Source organism: Sebastes fasciatus, chromosome 14 (assembly GCF_043250625.1).
Source record: "Sebastes fasciatus isolate fSebFas1 chromosome 14, fSebFas1.pri, whole genome shotgun sequence".
NCBI classification, from domain to species: domain Eukaryota; kingdom Metazoa; phylum Chordata; class Actinopteri; order Perciformes; family Sebastidae; genus Sebastes; species Sebastes fasciatus.
The window spans coordinates 28,463,454-28,483,681 of record NC_133808.1 but is presented as its reverse complement, the minus strand read 5'-3'; the positions used below and the strand labels follow the sequence as shown (position 1 = coordinate 28,483,681).

General features: G+C 42.0%; 3 protein-coding genes across 25 annotated transcripts in view; 2 read left to right on the top strand and 1 right to left on the bottom strand.

Moving 5' to 3' along the window:
• The window catches only part of caska (calcium/calmodulin-dependent serine protein kinase a), a 142,398-nt gene that overhangs the window by 42,131 nt on the left and 80,039 nt on the right, over positions 1–20,228 (bottom strand). For 11 of the 22 annotated variants that reach the window (XR_012596963.1, XM_074657718.1, XM_074657731.1 and 8 more), the window contains 6 exons: positions 7,900–8,002; positions 6,456–6,631; positions 5,887–6,009; positions 2,978–3,061; positions 2,783–2,882; positions 677–694 (listed from right to left, as the gene is read on the bottom strand). Coding sequence is in view for 21 of the 22 variants with exons in the window: in XM_074657718.1 (XP_074513819.1) it covers positions 677–694; positions 2,783–2,882; positions 2,978–3,061; positions 5,887–6,009; positions 6,456–6,631; positions 7,900–8,002 (604 nt within the window). In the remaining variant the exon portion in view is untranslated. The remainder of the gene's footprint in view (positions 1–676; positions 695–2,782; positions 2,883–2,977; positions 3,062–5,886; positions 6,010–6,455; positions 6,632–7,899; positions 8,003–20,228) is intronic. The other 11 variants (XM_074657721.1, XM_074657729.1, XM_074657739.1 and 8 more) reach the window with 1 other exon arrangement.
• Positions 9,253–12,955, top strand: gpr34b (G protein-coupled receptor 34b). Its single transcript, XM_074657752.1, has 3 exons — positions 9,253–10,305; positions 10,721–11,295; positions 12,021–12,955. The coding sequence occupies exons 2-3, from the start codon at positions 10,745–10,747 to the stop codon at positions 12,601–12,603; spliced, it is 1,134 nt and encodes a 377-aa protein (XP_074513853.1). The 5' UTR covers positions 9,253–10,305; positions 10,721–10,744; the 3' UTR covers positions 12,604–12,955.
• Positions 15,390–18,857, top strand: LOC141781844 (putative G-protein coupled receptor 82). Of its 2 annotated transcripts, none has more exons than XM_074657749.1 (4): positions 15,390–15,623; positions 16,249–17,078; positions 17,251–17,376; positions 18,396–18,857. In XM_074657749.1, exons 2-4 carry the CDS (start codon positions 16,254–16,256, stop codon positions 18,429–18,431), a joined length of 987 nt encoding a protein of 328 aa, XP_074513850.1. In that variant the 5' UTR covers positions 15,390–15,623; positions 16,249–16,253; the 3' UTR covers positions 18,432–18,857. The 2 variants fall into 2 exon arrangements, with proteins under 2 accessions (XP_074513850.1, XP_074513849.1); XM_074657748.1 differs by having other exon boundaries at positions 18,326–18,857.

Below are 20,228 nucleotides of genomic sequence, written 5' to 3'. Positions count from 1 at the left end.
GGAAGCAAAGCCATATGCTATATTTAGAATATTTTCACTGCTTTCCCTTGCCGTCAGACAGCTCTTTCCGACGGGGAACTCAAGCCATTATATCCCTCTAGGCTCTCGCCAAAGCCACCAGACTCCATTGAAAAAAACTGTAATTTTACCTTGCAGAACATTGGAGATGCTGGTCTACCACTGCCTTGATCGGTTAGTTTGTTTGTGCTATTGTGTGACTTTGATGACCAGCAACTCCCGTGTTCTGAGAGGTAAAATTACAGTTTTTGTTCCATGGAGTCTGGTTGCTTTGGCGAGAGCATAGATAGCGGCTTCAGTTCCCCGTCGGAAACATAAACTGTATAGCTGTCTGACGGCAAGGTAAAGCAGCAAAAATATACTAAATATAGCGTACACTTGTGTCTACAATACGTTTTGCTGCTGCCCCCGTCCACAGAAGTACATTGCTTTGATTCAACGCGGTAACTCCTGTCTGCTTCTCCAAACTGGGGGCGTGCTGACCGTCATCTACTGTAGGTAATGCGCTGACTATGGATACGTACCTTATACAACCCCACTTCAAAACACCCAAACTATCCCTTTAAAGTCAAGCTACTTAAAAAACAGAATGACATCTTAAACATTTAAGAGTTAAGTAACCAGCATCACAACACACAGAGAACCAGCGGATACCTACGTTCTGCTGCTAGTAGTCCTAGCAGACGGGAAGCATTAATAGAAACAGACACACAAATAAACAGATTGACAGTTTTGCAAATAAACACAGGTGTTGACAACATTGTTAAAAACAGCTGGAGGCAAATATTGGTGCACACTGGGAAATAGAAATGTGTCTGCAAGTGTTGTTAGTGTCAATATGCAACACAAAGAGATGGATAAACACATTCTAGTTTTAATGTGTCTATTATTTTGAGTAGGGATGTAACGGTTTATGTATTCGTGCCGAACCGTTCACGCAGAATACACAATATGTAGATTTATGCACTTAATGCGGAAATTTCACACGCGCAAGTTCCACCTGGAAACTTTTAGCCGTACAATATTTGTTCAGTGTTCGTACACTGTAATACAGAAGTGTTTGAAATGTTCCTTATTTTTATAATATAAATAGTTTACCAATGTTGCCAGAGGGCTAAATGCCACCTCAGTGCCCAACAAGAGGACTGTGTCTGTCTTTGACACTCACACTACTGTACCGTTACACCGCCAGTAATGAGATAACATGTCAAACTGGAGAAGAACATGAGGCCGCATTTCCTGCTCAAACAATCATCAGATCCCTGTGTTTATGGTTTGATTGTTGTCTATTTGTTGATGTGGTGCATGTAATACTCGGACCGCCAGGCTCTTTAAGGCCAAGACGCACCAAACCCACATCAAAGAACTAGCGAGGACGAAGGCCGACTGTTGCTAGGGCGAAAGATGCTCACTGACAGCCTGAAATTTTCCGGCCAGTTGACAGTTGGCCCAGTGTGTCAGGGCCTTTAGGGGTACTATTTTCTCTAAATCCCACACCTAAGAGCGTCTGTATCCTTTTGTTTGCACTGATGGGCCATTAACGCCTCACCAGTCTACATCTCTTTAGCGCATTGTGACGACTAAGGCTGTGCCGCCTTCTAACGTTTCTATCTCCATAGCGCAGCGATGACATCAGTCGATACGCAGCCCCAACAAACCATTCACAGCCAGATAGATACAGGTAGAACCCACAAAAAACTGGTAAACTCTTAGCAGCGCAAAATGTAATTTTTTCATATATAAAAAAAATATTGATTTTCACGCTGCCACCCGATGCAGTAATAGTCCACGGCGAAGCAAAAGTACCGAAGCATATGGAACAAAATGTTGTTTTTGAAAGGCTAAACGCCAACAAATATGGATTGAAGCAGAATATTTCGTTAGATAAAACCATGATGTGAATTTGGGAAATGATTACATCTATCTTTCTTCAATAAATTTTGACTTTTTGGACTGAAGACAGATAATTACAGACGAAGAATGAGCGCCGCGTCGCTCGCTGTGTGACAGAGAGAGAAGGTGGACTGCACGCAATGTTTCTGTAAGTTATTAATTATAATAATTTGAACGTCAATGTTATGAATGAAGCTTCAAACTATTCGGCACAACCCTAACTATGTATGCGTACAGCGCTCACATGAGACACAACTTTCACAGTTAGACAAAAAGTTTGATTATTTTTGCTTTAATTTCTGATATTTTACACATATGATATGATGAATACTGAGGTCCTACATACCTTAATGTGATTATAACTGATTATAAGTGCATGTGAGTGAATATTAGTTTCTATGTCCCATTCATTGTCTCAATACGCATATACAGCCATTATGCAAATGGCTCAATTCATCAACGTTAATCAGTGCTAAGAGGGGGCTATGTAATTAAAAACCACCACAAACAATCTATTTGGTTTTCTAAATGTTATTCTATCATTATGACAATGCAGGCATGTGCAGAATAGGTATTTAGGAAAAGTCAGGGCAGGAGGGAAACATATCATACGCAATGACAAAATAATTAAAATTTTGGAACCACACCGTTAAATGGCGTGGGCTACGGCGGTTTTACTGTTAAGAGCAGCTAGAATATAGTCAGCTTGTGGTATTAAGAGCCTTTCTCTGCAAAGCCCGACAGAGAAAAAGCAGAACTTCAGAAAAAAACAACAAGAGATTAAACCAGAGGAAGGAAATTTGAGAGAGGAAGTGTGATGAAAAGGATAAGAAATATAAGCATGAGTGTGTTTGTTTGTGTTTGTGTGTACCTGAGGAGGTGGGGTCTTCAGAGAAGTCATGAAGCTCCTCGGGGGGGTCTCCGTAGAAGGAATTAAACTTGTGACTGGACACTGCAGCCAGGACGGCCCCCTGAAACACAACAACACGTGCAACTGTGAAGATCAATCTCATGTGATGGTGTTGAATGTGATAAAAACATGCGTGTCATGCGTGTTGATGCAAACCTTGAGCTTCCTCCTGGAGTTGAACTTTCTCAACTGTTCCACCGTCTCTGGCAGGTGGATTTTGTAGGCATATCGGTCCCTCTCCTGGGAAATCCAACACAGAAACGAACATTTCTTACAGCCAAGTAGAGACTTAAAGGGCTGATCTTACACATGAAGATCAGTTTACTAGTCATGAGGTGGACTAAAGTCTTTTGTATTTTCAACCTGAAGTTGCAGACAGAAACAGAATAATAGAAACCTGGTTTGACCCATACCAGGCACAAGATATCTCGGCTGCAGACATTATAACCATTGTGTTTTTAATCTATCTCTTATAAGTCCCAGAACTTTCTGAAAGTGCAATACTACATTTCTGGAGTTCTCCATCGACAGAGCATTACATCCCTGTAACATTGTCAAAGTATTAAAGTATCAAAAAGTATTAAAATTGATGCAGCAGAACCAGAGATATCGTCTTTTTTATTCCACGCATGCTTCTTTCTCGTCAAAACCAGGCGCCCACTAGGGCTGGGCAAAATGGCCATATACAGTATATCGACAAAACGATATAAAAACGCTCACTTCTTTCTAACTCCACACTTGAAGTGTATAATTGGTGGAGTTTCCCTTTAATAACAGTGAGACTCAACCATGTTGAGAGGTAACACTGGACTACAGCTGGATGTTTTCTGATACAGCTTGTAGAAAAGTAGTTTGTAGGTTAAATGTACTCGGATATTTAAGGGTCTGGTATACCACTAGAAACAACATGTAACCTTTCTGGGTTAGTAGCACATGTGCTCATATTTAAGCCCACACCTCAGTACTGCAAAATGTATGTGTTAAAGCTGTGAGTTATGACTAAAATATAATATAAGCACGTTTATAAGGGTGCTTTCACAAGCCATAGTCCGTTTAACTAGTCCGAATCAGAGTGAAATTGATACTTTTGGTCTGCTTTCTATTTAGTCTTGTTCGGTTTCACAGTGCACAAATTAAAGTACACCAAATAAAAAAAGTTAATTTGCTCAGGGGTGTGTGCAAAGGAGTGAATTTATCTTATTCATCTCAAGAGCTGACACGTCTATACAGGCAATCGCAGACTTTGAAATATTGCTGTTATACTCGGTACTGATCTACTTTGCGTACTTATCCTTTCTCCTCCAGTTTATCTTGAATGACTTTATAAACATCACTGCAGACTTTATTTAGCGTATTCTGTATGTTCTCTTCGGTCCAGATGTCAAGCAAACATCTGACTTCTGCAGAAGTCCAGGTCAGTCCTCTCCCACTCATGTTAACCTGTCGTTTACCTGCGTCCATCTCAACAAATGCCAGACGCACAGACAGCCTGCGTTTTGGTTCACTTGGAAACGGTCCGAGACAACCTCTAGCAGCCAGTCTCATACCGGTTGTTTTACTCCGCAACGGAGTACGATAACCGAGTTCACAACAGCCCAAACGAACGGCACCAGATGTTCGATTGTAACAGATTAAATGTTGGCGTGTGAAAGTGCCCTAAAAGGATTTTTCTGATCAGAGCAATAAATTACTCGAACCAACACTGCTGTTAGATAGACCAGTAAAAATATGAAATTGATCACTTAACGTTACAAAGTAGGGCTGTCAATCAATTCTAATGTTTAATCATGATTAATCACATGATTGTCCATAGTTAATCGCGATTAATCGCACATTTTTTATCTGTTCAAAATGTACCTTAAAGGGAAATTTGTCAAGTATTTTACACTCTTATCAACATGGGAGTGGACAAATATGCTGCTTTATGCAAGAATATGTATATATTTATTATTGGAAATCAATTAACAACACAAAACAATGACAAATATTGTCCAGAAACCCTCACAGGTACTGCATTTAGCATAAAACAATATGCTCAAATCATAACATGGCAAACTGCAGCCCAACAGGCAACAAGAGTATAATAATAACAAGGTTTCTTCTGGCTCATTAGCTGCATGACAAGGACACAAATACGTAAGAAACACATTTGGGTTTAAACAGAGTGCTGCGGTTGATGTCAAAATGGTGACATTGAGTAACTATATTTAAGAAGAATACCAGCACATGAACGCCAATTCCACTTTTTTGGTCAACAGCTTTCTGACTAGTGAGAACGTGGGTTTCTATGGTATTGCAGTAAGTGTGTCCTGCCGTGCTGCATTCAGATTGTTGTGGTATATAATCAAGATCAAGAAGTCAACACTAGAGTCTGATTATGCTACTTCACCTTGCAAACAGAAGTGGATTTGTTTAAACTTCAGCTTTCTACAATATTGAGTAACGAACTAAAATATAGCATTGTAAGCGAGGGATGCCCCTTAAAATCTAGAAGATTTGTGTCAGACAGCCCCCCAGACGGATTGCAAGTCTCTCAGTCGAATTGTCATCTTTAAGTACCCCTCCATCACTGTCCACAGAAGAAGACACAATAAAAGCTTCGGCTGTCAACACATGACAAGCGGTAACACCGCTGCGCCGGCGCTCGCTGTCATTGTTTTCCTGTGTGAAGAGCTGTGGCACCCGAGCGACTGATCATTACGTGATGGCTTCAGGCAACGTGGTTTTATTCTGCTCTCGTCTCAGAAAACAGGCGAAAACTTTCACTAAAGCCAAAAACTTTGGATGCACGTCTTAAGAGACTGCCCCGCACCAAAGCAGGAATGTTACTGGCAGTCATGACATGGTCATCCAACACGGTAAACAGTGATAATGTCATAATACAGCTGGAAACAGTTATTCGTTTGAAGATTCTTTGGTGCATTCAGGTTCTTATGATGAGGTGACAAATGCAGTCAATCTACAGTAGAAACCCCCGAAATAGTCAAATTGTTGTATTAACCTGTCAAATCAGATTCGGCACTGAAGAATAAACATGAACATCGAGTGTTACTGCTCTGCATTACCTTCAGCCAGGGGTGGTTAAGAGCCTCGTAGACGGTGATCCTCTCAGCAGGGTCCAGCATCAGCATGCGCCTCACCAGATCCTTAGCGCTCTCTGAGATTTGGCCCCATTGGCGCGGATTCATCTACGCACAACAAATATACACAGACTTTTCAGGAAGGCGCCATGTTTCTTGGGATGTGGTCCAAACATAAGCGCTAATAATAATAATAATAATAATAATTTGGACTAATGTGGGAGTTTGTTTAAAACCATGTCATGTTTCTTTGCTCCTTTTGACTTTTATTAAGCGACGGTGCCGTGTTCCCAGATCTCAGCCATTTACCTCTGTATTTTACAGATAGGAACTGAGGCCGTAACTACAAAAATAACATCAAAGCTTTTCATAAAACAGGATTTTCAAGTCATTTAATGTGCAAACAACTAATGCTGTGCTGTAACTGAGCTGTAAAACATTACAGGAATAACACGCAAATCCAATTTAAATCCCCTTTAAAGTGGCAACTCTTGTGTTTAAAAGGTTGAAACTCTGTTTGCACTCTGCGGAGGTTCTTGGAATGACCCTCTGACCTTGTATTTGCCCTTGCAGATGGCTTCAAACAGGCGCTCCTTGGTGCCGTAGAAAGGCAGACATCCCGAGAGGAGGATGAAGAGGATGACTCCGCAGCCCCACACGTCCACGGGTTTACCGTACGGCTCTCTCTTCACCACTTCGGGGGCCATGAAGTGGGGAGTTCCTACCCGACCTGGGGTTACAAACACAGAGTGAAGTCAGGTCAGGATGGTGAATACATCTAAAAGTATGCAGACACAATGATGCTAAATAGGAATTCTTTATTCATTTCTATGGTCTCTGAACTAGAAAAAAGAAGAGCTTTTGCTTGCATTTTGTGTGCACTTTAAGAAATACTCGTTTCCTTCTATGATTTTTGCATGGTAACAGAAAAGAGGAAACAAACCTTACTGTGGGTTTGTTTCATAGAACAACTCAAGAACTACACAGTAAACAAAAACTTAAATGCAAAATTAAATGCAAAGGGGAAGTGGACTTTGGTTGTTTTGCTTTACAAAAGGTCAGACTGATACCGTCTTCATTTTGTAGGTAGGATTTTGAAATTAAAATATTTTCTTTGCTAAGAAATCAATACATACTGTATATCCTTGGTGTTTGTTTTGACTTGTGTAGACGGTTTTATCCTATATATAACGCAATAGTTTAAAGGGATAGTTCAGTTGTTTTGAAGTTGGGTTGTATGAGGTACTTCTCCATAGTGAGTGTATTAACTACAGTAGATGACAATCGACACGCCCCCATTTTGAAGAAGCAACAGGAGTTACCGCACGGAAGCAAAGCGATGTACTGCTGCGGACGGGGCCGGCAGCAAAACGTGTTTTAGACACCTAAAAGAAAGACTCACCTAAAAAAATCAGTTTAAGTGTGCACTATATTTAGAATATTTCTACTACTTTCTCTTGCCGTCACACAGCCCTTTCCGACGGGGAACTGAAGTCGTTATCTATGCTCTCGCCAAAGCCACCAGACTCCGTTGAAAAAACCTGTAATTTTACCTGGAAGAACACGGGGGTTGCTGGTCTACCGCTGCCTCCATCGGTTAGTTTGTTTGTGTTATAGTGTGACTTTGGTGAATTCAAACAAACAAATCTACAAACACAAACTGAGTGATGAAGTTACGCGATTGTCTGTTGCTCTTTCAAAATGAAAAGGCGTGGAACAGTCCTTTATGTAAATAAGCTTGTCCAGCACGACGCGTCCGGCTCATGAAACTTGAACCAAGCTGTGAAACTAGGCGATCTAGTTCTAAAATGAAACCACATTCAGCAGTAAAATGTTTTCAGAAGTAGATTTTGGTGGATTGTTTAGACGGAATAACAGAAAGTTTACGAGCAAGCCGCCATGTTGTAGTTTATATTTCCTTAAACAAATAGTGTGAAGAGAATTCAAATTTAATGTCTATTCATGTTTCTAGCGTGTACGGGTGTGTGTTTACTGTACCTCCTGCCACCAGTCCCGACTCTCCGAGCTGGATGGCGACTCCGAACCCCCCCAACTTCACCGGAGCCGAGTTCTCTTTGGACGCCAGCAGCACACAGTGAGGCTGAGAACAGGGAAAGAGAGAATCGTGATTTAATGCTCATATTGAGGTAATTAAAGAGCGACACCCTCCTATAAATAACAACAAAAAAAAATCACATGTGCAAGACACACCCAAACGCCCAAAACCATCACCCACCACGACCACACACAAATAACCCACGCTGTAGGAGGATCACAGGAGAAGAAGAGTGATAGACATTTAAAGGTTTTGCTTCAGTATCTTAATGTCAGTTTGTTTTAGTTACAATTCAGTCATTTAATACAGTGTCTTAAGCTTAATTTCTAACTGTGATGTCTCTTACATAACAGAATCAGAAATAAAAAAAATACAGCGATTGCTCGAGGAGAAATTAATCAACTTGCAAATTAATTTTTGTTAGACACGCTTGTGAGGAGGGGAAGATGTTAAAATGCTGCAATGTCACATTATTATTCCTGAAAGACAGATCAATATTTACCTTTCCAGGGAGACTCAACCGTGACTTCTCTAATTTGCCTAAAAGTTAAAAGCAGCTTCTTGCGTCCTCTCACATCCTCTCTTTGAATTTCCTCACAGCTCATTTCATGTGCAACATTTGTGATTGCAAATAGTGTCTCACGCAACCAATCATATGTAAATGTGTGGTTGCATATGCACCTAGATGTGTGTGTGTGCATGAGATCGTATCACGCAGTCTTCCTCTGCAGATGGAGTGGGCAGATTAACACTGAGCATTTTAAAGACTTCTCAACCATGTTGGCCTAAAACTGCTGGTCAATCTCAATATACATATAAAGTTTTAACATAATGGAAGTTGTCATGTAACAGCCCACAGCTATCCTACTTAATTGTTTACCCTTACAGACCATAGACTGTATATAAGAAGTGGACGTAGCCACCTTGACGTCACCAGTTAGTTTGTGGAGTGCAGTTTTGAAGCCTCGAGTTTGGCATTTTGGCCATCGCCATCTTGTGTTTTTGCAACCAGAAGTGACATGAGAGGGTGGAGCTAAGTACAACCGAATGCTGAATAAGACATTTTAGGCGACCAAAAATGTTCCAATTAACTTTCATGAAGTGAAAACACACTGTGAAAGGGTTCAAGTTCTAAGACGAAAACGCAGACAACTCCCAGACCGGACAACGCCGTGGTAGCGACCTGTCAATCACAAGGTAGCCCCGCCCTAAAGCATCCCCTGCTTTATAGTCTGACTCTAAAAGGGACCATAATTTACTAAATGAACATCATGCTGTATTGAAGAAGACTTGAAACTAGCGATTGAGACCATAAACTCATGTTTACAATGTTTACTGAGGTAATAAATCAAGTGAGAAGTAGGCTCATTTTCTCATAGACTTCTATACAATCAGAGGAGTCGCCCCCTGCTGGCTGTTAGAGAGAATGCAAGTTTAAAGCACTTCAGCATTGGCTTCACTTTTCAGACCCGGAGGTTGCCCACTGTTAAAGACATGTAAAGTGGTTGTATGAAAAGAGTATGAGGATGTATGGTTAAATACTGCCTCTGCTCTGACCCACTATTTCATAACATGATGGCACGATTAACATTCCTGAGCAGGTGTGTGATTCCCTCGACCCTTTGCCTACACATTTAGCTCGAGAGGTTAACGGCAGCTAACGTCTCCTGGGTGGCAATTTAAACCTGGACTTGCTTTGCTCTGAAGGCACTGCTTTAATTATTGTGAGGGCATAATGCTGGTATTTTGGGAGCCTTTTTTACTTTCACAGTTGGCAACACTCAGCGGATACCTCCATATTATAATCAGAGCCCAGAAGTGGAAAGCATATTGTGTATATACAATTGCTCTGTGATCCCACTGCTTGTCCTCATGTGTGTAATCATAAGGTCTGCACTAAGCCCTGCCCTGCCTTTCTCTCTCTATTCTGCCTAGTGGTATAGCGAGGAAAGAGGGGGTTGACCACAGCTCAAAAGTTTTCTCCGTGCAACATCACCGCATTCTGCACTTCAGCATTTCTCAGCATACTTTTGACAGCACCGCCGGGGAGGTCACGCTTCTCACAGAGAGGAAACAAAAGAAAGACTATTCTCATTTGAACTTGATGACTGAAAAGACAGACAAACAGTAGAAAGTTGAGTGCACAATGACAGAAGGAGAGGATCGTGAACTTTGGATAGACAGCACATTTTGGATAGACTTTCCTAGAGATTAAACTCAAAGGAAAATACTGGAGTGGCTCAGAGGAGAAGTAAAGAAAAAGGACTACGAGTGATACTGCTCTCCGGCAGAGTCTGTGTGCAAGAAGAAACAAGAGCAAACATTCTTTAATGGACTTCAATGACTAGGTGAGTGCTTTGACAAGTTCCACTTTTGAGTATTTGTTTCACTGGCTGCAAGATAAGGGCTGCCTGCTGTGAGCAAAGCGAGCTCTTTTCCTTTTTCTACTACCGTTGTTTCTGTTACTGATCTTTTGATATGAACTGACTGCGGCTGCGTTACAAAAATACTTCTGTGCTTCTCATCTCTTTTACATAATTCATAGATGATATTGCATAAAAAAGTAAAGACCTGTTTACCTGTACAGAGTTCTCAATGCTGTTGACGCTTTCTGTTGGTTATCAGCTGGTGTTATATGTGATTATTGAGGGCAGGATTAGTCCTGATTTAGGGCTAATAGTCGATACAGCCTGACCACACAAACCTACACTAATGAGTCCAAAACTTCCCCATGACACATTTGCTTTTTCCCCCATTTTGCAGGACTGAGGATCATAAAAAACCACCATGACAAAAAACATCTCCGTCACATCTGCCACAACCACCTTCCAGACAAACAGCTCCCAGATGAACCCTACCCCGACCCCACCAACGTGTGTGGATTACGACGCACTGCAGAGCCCGTTGGCGGTGCTCTACGCTATAATGTTCGTCCTGGGTCTAGTTGGGAACCTGGTGGCTCTGTGGGTTTTCTTCCGTGTCGACTCGAAGAAGAACTCAGTGCGGGTGTTTCTCATAAACATAGCTTTTGCAGACCTGCTGCTGGTGGTGTGTCTCCCGTTCAGGATACTCTACCACAGCCAAGGGAACGTCTGGACCCTGGATCCCACCTTGTGTAAAGTGGTGGGCACCCTCTTCTACATGAACATGTATATTAGTGTCACGCTGCTGGGGTTGATCAGCGTGGACCGCTACCTGAAGATCCATCGAGGTGCAGGGGTGCAGCACAGACTGCGGTCCACAAAGTGGAGTACTGCCCTCTGCGCTGTCGTCTGGATTGTCGCCTTGGCTTTTACTTTGGCGCTCCTGATGTCAAAGAATCACTCACAGCAGGGCAGGTTGGTGACACCTATAATCAAACTCTCGTATCTATTTATTAGACAATTTTCGATACCAATTTTTCCTTCCTTATACCGATACATGAACAAGCGGTATCGGGCGATACAGAGTACCGATCCGATACCACACACGGCACACGTATGAGCTCCAAATTTTACTTGTGAAGCTAAATAGCCTGGACGTCTTTTAGCCTACATGAAATGTGTTTCCTCACCGTCTTGTGTAGTTTATGGATGGCCGTTTCAGAGATGTATTTGCGACCTGGCAAACTGTACCTTGGCTCCAAATGCTCCATTAAGCAGCGAAATCCCACGTTTTGGACGACCGACCCCTGTCGTGGAATTTATCTGGAATGTGGCTTCCAAAGTTTGCTGCTGCGGCTTGTCCTTTTTTTCCTCCTTTGCCTTGGTGAAGTCGTCGTGCTCTTTCGCCAGATGTGTTTTTCAAATGTTTAATAAGATTGATAAGATTGCTGGTGTTGAAATTGGCAACACAAGGCTACTGTTTTGGAGCAGCGAAGAAGAAATTATTTCCAGTTACAAGTTGATTTTTTTATGGGTTAATAAATTATGGTATCGTATCTGGCATCGGTACATAGACTGGCGTACTCGCCGATACCCGATAACAAATTTTAGGCAGTATCGAATGCTGGTATTGGAACAACTCTATTTATCGAGTCTTACTTACCCAGTTTGAGCTGACATGACATGTTTGCTGTTTCCAGGTGTTTCCACTACAAGGTGCTCCAAAATGCAAAGTGGAAAGCCTACATCAACATCTTTATGCTGGTCCTCTTCTGGCTCGTCTTCATCTCTCTGGTGGTGTCTTATGGAAAGATCGCCCTCAAGCTTCTGAGAAGATCACACAAGAGACCGGACCTGCCCAACGCGTCCCGCTACGCCCGAACCGCCAGGAAGTCCTTCTTCGTCCTCTTTCTCTTCACCGTCTGTTTCGTCCCCTACCACGGGGTCAGGGTGTTCTACATAAAAACCCAGATCACAGACACGTCGTGTTTCTGGCGCGGCGTGGCCGACAAAGCCAACGAGGTGGCTTTGCTGTTTTCTGCCCTCAACAGCTGCCTGGACCCTGTTATGTACTTCCTGTTGTCCTCTTCGGTGAGGAAGGAGGTGCTGCGCTTGGTGAGCAACGTGTTCTGCGTGCGAGATATTGGCGGTGTCAGCAGGAGCAGCTCCACGGTCGAGACGGAAGGTAAGAACGGGAGGACTGACAGAGGAACGTCAAACATCAGCTCAAGCACCCATTTGAAGGAGAGGATGGTTATTGAATCCAGCCAAGCTGGGATATAGAGGTACTCTGAGACAGCGAGTCTCCGCCTTTTCCAAAGTAAACATGACAGCGACCACACTGCCGAGGAACAGGGCAGCGGCGGCGGCAAGGACAGTGAGGTTGACTGCCGCTCTCCTCAACATTTACATCTATTTGCTGCTGCTGCTGTCGCCTGAGCTGACGATGACTGAAATGTTCTACCTTGCCACCACGGCTTGCAACACAGGAACTGATCGCACAGGAGTATCATGAATTATACATTTCTTCATCTACAGTGTATAACCATACCAGTTATAAAAAAAACATGGTGGCACATAAGCCTCATCAGTTTGATTGTCCTGTCTGAGTGAATAAAAGATATTTATGATATTAGTTCCCTGAACTTGGTGTCATTTTGCCAAAACTGATTATGTTAATTATGTCATACCACTGACCATTTCCCTTTATTTGAAGCCACAACCCTCTGTCTAGCTACATTGTGAGATTAGAGCTTGTGGATAACAGCAACCTGTTGTGTATGTACATAACATCTGCTCCCAATGGGTGCAGAGATTTCAAAAACATGAGCCAAGATAGCAAAAGAAACATAAAGTGGACTCTGAGACAAGAAGGAAAACCTTGAATGTGACGTTCCTTCACACAAACACACAACCTAATAATACAGTATCCTGCTGATCGGGACGATGCATCATATTGGAGGTAATTTACACCAAACTGTGAACAATTATGTTAAATTACATTTAGTTTGAAGACAGTGAGAAACATGACTCTTTGTATGCATGACTAAATTAATAATGACATTTCACACACAAATAAAAACAATTAAGTTAAATTACGTATAATCTGTCAATGAAGACAAAAAGACTAGGAGTCTACAGCCACGCCAGCAGCTCTGTGAGGCTGTACTTACTGTAGTTACTGTGGTGTTTGAGCTAAATGCTGAATGCTAAATGTTCACAATGGCAATGCTAACATGTCGATGTTTAGCAGGTATAATGTTTAGCGTGTTAGCATGCTAATCAGCATTCAGCATAAAGTACAGCTGAGGCTGATGGGAACGTCTTTGGTTTTGTTAAAACGTGTGCTCATCCATCACGTAGACTTTGAGATATTTAACAGAATAAGTCAAACCTTTCACCTGCTGGTGGCATCACAGTTAAAGTCAAGATCTCACCTTAGCTATTCTCTTGACCCCATGCTTTATCAAAATTGTTGATGATTAATCTTTCTGTCGATTGACTGATCGATTAATCATTTCAGATCTAAGAAAAAACCCAGAACTTGATCAGGGACTTTTTGTGTCATCAAGCAACGGTTCATTTTCATATTTGCCACTGTATTAATGTAGTGAAACCAGTGATGGCTGAGCTACAAATGGAGCAGCAAGCAACCACAATTAGGAAATTGGGATCACCAAAGGAAGGATTTGTGATCTTTGTTTTTTACTTTACATTTTTAAGGGGAGACACCCCAGAAAAAAACATTGTTTTTCATGTACTGGTCAATTCTATGCCATTCTGAGCCAGACATCTCCACTTCAGCAGCACTTACATCCACCAAACTTTCCAGTTTCATTCCTCTCTATATTCTCAAGGTTTTAACAAAGGGGTTTGTTCATATCTCATTCATAGCCTGATTTATACAACATTTTATTACTAAAAACATGGAGAAAATGGATTATTTTATGGCTGTCCGCAGTATTTTCTGATTTACGGAGTGACATAAAGAGATATATAAAGACAAAAATCCCCTCTGTAAAAGAAGGATTATGAACCTGGCTTTATCCAATGTTCACATTTCTCTTCTGGAAATGTATGCAAATTTGCAAATATTTTATAAGATAATGCTTCATTTGCATATTTAAACATAACATTTTAAGAAAACTAGTAATACAAAAAATAATTGTCTTAATATAAGTAATCAACTGTAGTGTCTCCCCTTAAATCTGAGGTCAAGTACTGCTGAAATAAAAACAATAGACCAATGTCTGACCCAGCAGACAATGAGTGCCATCTTTCACTCAGAAGAAAGAAGATGCAGACTACATCAAAGCCTGAACTTTCATGACAAATTATGATGATCACAAGCTTACAGAAAAACCCAGAGGACCTTTGACTGAGATGAAAGCATCAGGCTTCACTGATAAAATACCACTCTCTGTAAATGTCAGAGCTTTCTGATATGTAAAAACATGTTCAGTGTCTAGACTTTATACTGTATTTACTTGTTTTTTAAGTGTGGCACCGCTATGGTAAGTCACGTTATTTTATAAATGAGAATTTAAATAGTTTAACGTGTCAATAAATATAGATTACACAGTGTGACGAGAGGAGAGAGAGCGATAAATTTAAGCCCTTGTCAACACAACCAACTCCCTTTGCTTCTCAGCTAGAGCTGGAACAGCAGCGCCACCCCAAGGCCGAATAAATACAGACAGTGTGAAGAAATATGAGTAGATGACCAGGCATCACTTCTCTGTAGATCAGACTAAAGGGTGGGAGAGACAGAGGACCTGGGTTGTAAAGCAAAATGAAGCTGAAATGGAGAAGAGGGTCTTAGAGTAGAAAGAGAAAGATTGAAATTCCACATGTGAGGAAATAAATAGTATAAAAAAGACAGATTTTAATATAATAATCAATATATATTATATTTATAAAAAAAGAATCTTGCAAAATGTTTCCTAAACTGCTCAGATAATAATAAAGTGACGCAATGCACTGCTGTCAACATGCACCACATTTCCTTATACAAGCATGTAGAACCACAACTTCTTACCTTAATTTTCAAATCATCACGTATGGTGATTGAGGAAATGGAAACCAACACAGCATATGTGACATCAACACACCCACAAACAAAAAGAGACCAGCTCTGAAATGTTCATAATGATCCTCTGGTTCGATAAAAGCAGGAAGTTAACAGAAAAGCTTCGCACCGAGCCGGCTGTTAACTTGCTATTGTTTTTACCCTTCATCTGTGAATGGTTCATTTGAGGGATTGTCGCTGTTGTTGAATGATCTCGTCAGAGCTGCTGTCAGCGGTATGTACGACTCCAACATGATCTGTGTGTGGGATGCTAATTTATATATGTGCTCTCATATATGTTAAAGTTTATCACTTTTAATATCATTGAAATAACTAATTTCTCTAAATCTCCCTTTAGGGTACATTTTGAACAGATAAAAAAACGTGTGACTAATTTGCGATTAATCGCAATTTACTATGGACAATCGTGTGATTAATCATGATTAAATATTTGAATCAATTGACAGCCCTATTTGAAATTAGTGACGGACAACCTGCTCTACCAAATGCGTTTTTTTTATGATATATAGAATAATATCACAAAAGTTATATAGAATATACATGAACATTTTTTGGGGAAATATATCTAAATTCTAAAATGCTGAAATATGTTTTAAGTTTTCTAGTTTCTGCTCGTTTTTGTGTTTATGTCAAAGTGACACCAGAAGTAACTTTAGGCAATGACTTCAGGGGAAGGAAGATAGATTCTGTATATCTATATATATCACCTTCATATCACACCCACAGACACATGAACCTGGTGACCTCACTGAAGGAAATATGTTCCGTATGTTTCTGTATTGCTTATAGCGGATGTGTTTCTCTGTCCTCTCTTATCCATCACGTTTGTGCTCCTACAGATCAAATGGAGTATAAATCGTACGCTTTTCCACCGGATAACGCTTCCCTCTCCTCCTCTGTTCTCTCGCTCTGCCCCACCGCCGCCACGCTCTTCTTCCTCCCCTCCGTCTACACACTCCTCTTCCTCACCGCTCTCCCGGGCAACACGCTGTCTTTGTGGGTGTTCCTGCGGCGCATCGCCACCGTCTCCCCCATCCACGTTTATCTGTCCCACCTGAGCATCTCCAACCTGTTGCTGTCCCTCACCGCGCCCTTCCTCGCAGCCTACTACGCCCGGGGATCGGTCTGGACCCAGAGTGACGTCCCGTGTCAGATGGTCCTGCACGGCGTCACCCCGGTGCTCCACATCAACATCTACATAAGCATCATAATCCTCACTTGGGTGGCCCTCAGCCGCTTCGCGGCCCTCATTCAGCACACCCACGCCTCCAGGCCCAGCGGCTGCACGAAGCTGCTGCCGCACAGCTTCTTCACCCGCCTCACGACGACCTCCTTCGCCAGGAGGGTGTGTGCCGCAGTGTGGGTGGTGGCGGTAGGGGGCACTGTGCCGGTGACGGTTTACTACTCTGTGAACGAAGCTGTGAGCGCCAACGCTGTTTCGAAAGATGGAAGTGTGGCGGTGTGCTACAACTCTGCGGTGGAGATAGGAGGCAGTCTGTCTATGGCTTTCAACGTTCCCGTTATAACGCTGTTCTTTGTGTTTTACCTGCTGGTGCTGCTGTGCTACATGACGGTGTTGAGGCATATCAGACGCTCTCGTCACAACACGAGCGTCACCAACTCCCAGAGCCTGCTGGGTAGGGTGCTCCGAAACATCGTGGTCATCCAGGTGGCTATGAGTTATATCATACTCTAAAATAAAGATTTTATGTTTATTGTAACCATAATTAATTCCCATCTCTTGGGTCAAACATAAATCCATATCATAAAACCAGTATCATCCATATTTCACTCTGATTTCCATATTAATAGCCAAGTCTTTTTTCACCAACTCCTCTCAGGTTGTTCTCTCAGTCTGTCTGCTGCCGTACCATATCTTCAAACCCATCTTCATTTCTCTGGCTTGTGATACACAGAGCCCCAACAACAACAACAACAACTGTCATCCACTCTCCACCTTCGTCGAGGTGACTAAATATTACCTTAAAGAGATAGTTCGGCTGTTTTGAAGTGGGGTTGTATGAGGTACTTATCCATAGTCAGTGTATTACCTACAGTAGATGACGGTCGGCACGCCCCCAGTTTGGAGAAACAGATATGAGTCCCAGCACAGCACAGAGAAATGCATTTCAGCCACCTAAAAGAAAAGCTCACCTAAAAATATCAATATCAGTTAAGTGTACGCTATATTTAGAATATTTTTGCTGGTTTACCTTGCAGTGAGACAGCTATACAGTTCATGTTTCCAATGGGAAACTTAGTACACTATGCTCTCGCCAAAGCAACCAGACTTCATTGAAAAAACCTGTAATTTTACCTCGCAGAACATGGGGGGGGGTTGCTGGTCTACCGCTGCCCCGAACAGTTAGTTTGTTTGTGCTATTGTGTGACTTTGATGAATCTGAACTAACCAAAGTGACAGCACAAACAAACTAACCGATCGAGGCAGCGGTAGACCAGCAACCTCCCATTGTTCTGTGAGGTAAAATTACAGGTTTTTTCAATGGAGTCTGTCGGCTTTGATGAGAGCACAGATGGATCCAATGACTTCAGTTCCCCATCGGAAACATAGACTTTAAGCTGTCTCACACCACGGTAAACCAGCGAAAATATTCTAAATATAGCGAACGCTTAAACAGATATTGATTTTTTGAGGTGAGCCTTTCTTTTAATTGGCTAAAATATGTTTTGCTGCCGGCCGGTAACTCCTGTCTGCTTCTCCAAACTGGGGGCGTGACGACTGTCATCTACACTGACTATGGATAAGTACCTCATACAACCCCACTTCAAAACACCCAAACTATCCCTTTAATGCAAATAAATATTAGTCTTTACTACCTTACTGATCTATAGCAGATTCCACGGCAACATAGAGCATACGGTGTGATGACGAGTTTCTCTCCCCTCCTCCTATAGGTGAAGAACTGCCTGCTGCTTCTGGCTGCACTGAGAGGTTCAACTGACCCTTTGATGTACTTCCTGTTAGACAAGACCTTCCGTCATCAAACCCGCAGACTTTTGAGGTGTAACCAGAACAACCCCGGAAGCAGAGAGATGTGTTCGGTTTCGGGAAGGGACAATCTGAACGCTGGAAAGTTGGAGGATGGAAATGTGATCACTGCTGCTGTGGATTTAAGTCAAGGAAGTGTTTTGTAGCCGGCATTTTTTTTCTTTTGAAAGAAACCTGATCAAAGAATGTATGTTGCTAAGAAGTGAAAGTCAGTTGATCGTTCCATTGCAACGTCAGCGCCCAGCAGCAGAGCTACGCCTCCGCCATTTTGGACTGAATGCAACTACCGGACGTCAGTAAAACGTCCGCCTACAAAGTGATGTACAAAAGTAAAACAAAATCATTTCTATCTATCTATCTATCTATCTATTTGATGTATCTACTGAAATGTCCTGTGGTGAACAATGAAAATATTATAAATATGCATACTATTATAACTATTTACTCACTCATTTCTTTATTAAACTTTTTACCCGGCCGCTTCCTAGAGGAGCAGAAAGTGAGCGATGGATATAAATTGAAGTTAGAAAAATCTGTGATATAATTTGCCTTGGAATAGAAGTTACTGAGTGTGTTTGTGAGAGTCAAGGTGTGCGTGCACACGAGTTTGTGACGGGGGATCTCCGGCGAGAGAAAAAGTCATACAATGCATCAAAAATCCAGAGTGCCTAGAGCACATTAGACAACACCAAGGTGCTAGCTGTTAAAACTAAACAAAACCGTCATCACAAACAAAGCATTATTTATTTAGCCTACATTTATTAATCAGAGCATTTGCGATAATCACTCAAACTCAGCAGGGGGAGGCGCGTAGAAGCGGTAATGTATGTATTATTCTGGGGGGTCGCGACTCGAAAAGGTTGCGAACTACTGGTTTAGTGGATAATATAGCGATGTCACTCTCTCTTTCATAACACCCCAAAGAAAAAAGATCTAATCTATGGGGGAAAAAAAGTGTCATTTTCAAGTACACAAGAAAATGTTGGTGGAGGAGCCGTCATGTGCAACAGCAGGCTATAAATATTTGATATCTGTGTATCATAAACCTCGTTCAGTAATTGTGTATACATTATTGAAGAGGGATTACAGAGTGGTGTTTGTGCAGAAGGTGTGCGGGAGTGTATCGGGAGAGTTTTCAAGAAGACAATGTTCTGTGAAGTGTGGCCCCTACAGATGTGTGTGTGTCCCCGCCCCGAGGGGCCCTGAGCTTTTCAGACTGAAGCAGACAGCCGAGAGAATCAGACACCCTGTAGTGTAACCCCCATACACACATATACACACACACACACACACACACACACACACACACACACACACACACACACACACACAGGCCAGAGGAAAAACACGCAGCTCACATAAAGAAATGGAGCCAGGAGAGAAGGAATCCACACGGAGTAGGCAAGATGGCAGGAAGAGGAGAGAATAATAATGAGTGATGTGCTGAGCAATGGGCCACTGTCTGAGCATGATATACTGCAGCTGGAGGGACACCATCTACTAGAAAAGTGTCATTGTTGGGGTCAGAAGGAGGAAGACACAAACTCAGGCTTTTAAAAAAAAATGAAATATAGAATCCTCGCACAATGCTTTTGCATTTATAATAGGGTGACCATAATTTTTAAACCGCCTTAATAACCCGCCTTAATATGATCTTTTATATCGGCATTTCAACTGTGTGCGACCAAAAATGTACTCTTGCAGTGTGTGCAGAGCGCAGCATTTTGATTGCCGGGTACTTCATGAAGGAAGGTGTCAGGCTCCTGCACCTTCGGCATGACTTGTCAAGTATTTAATAGTCTTATCAAC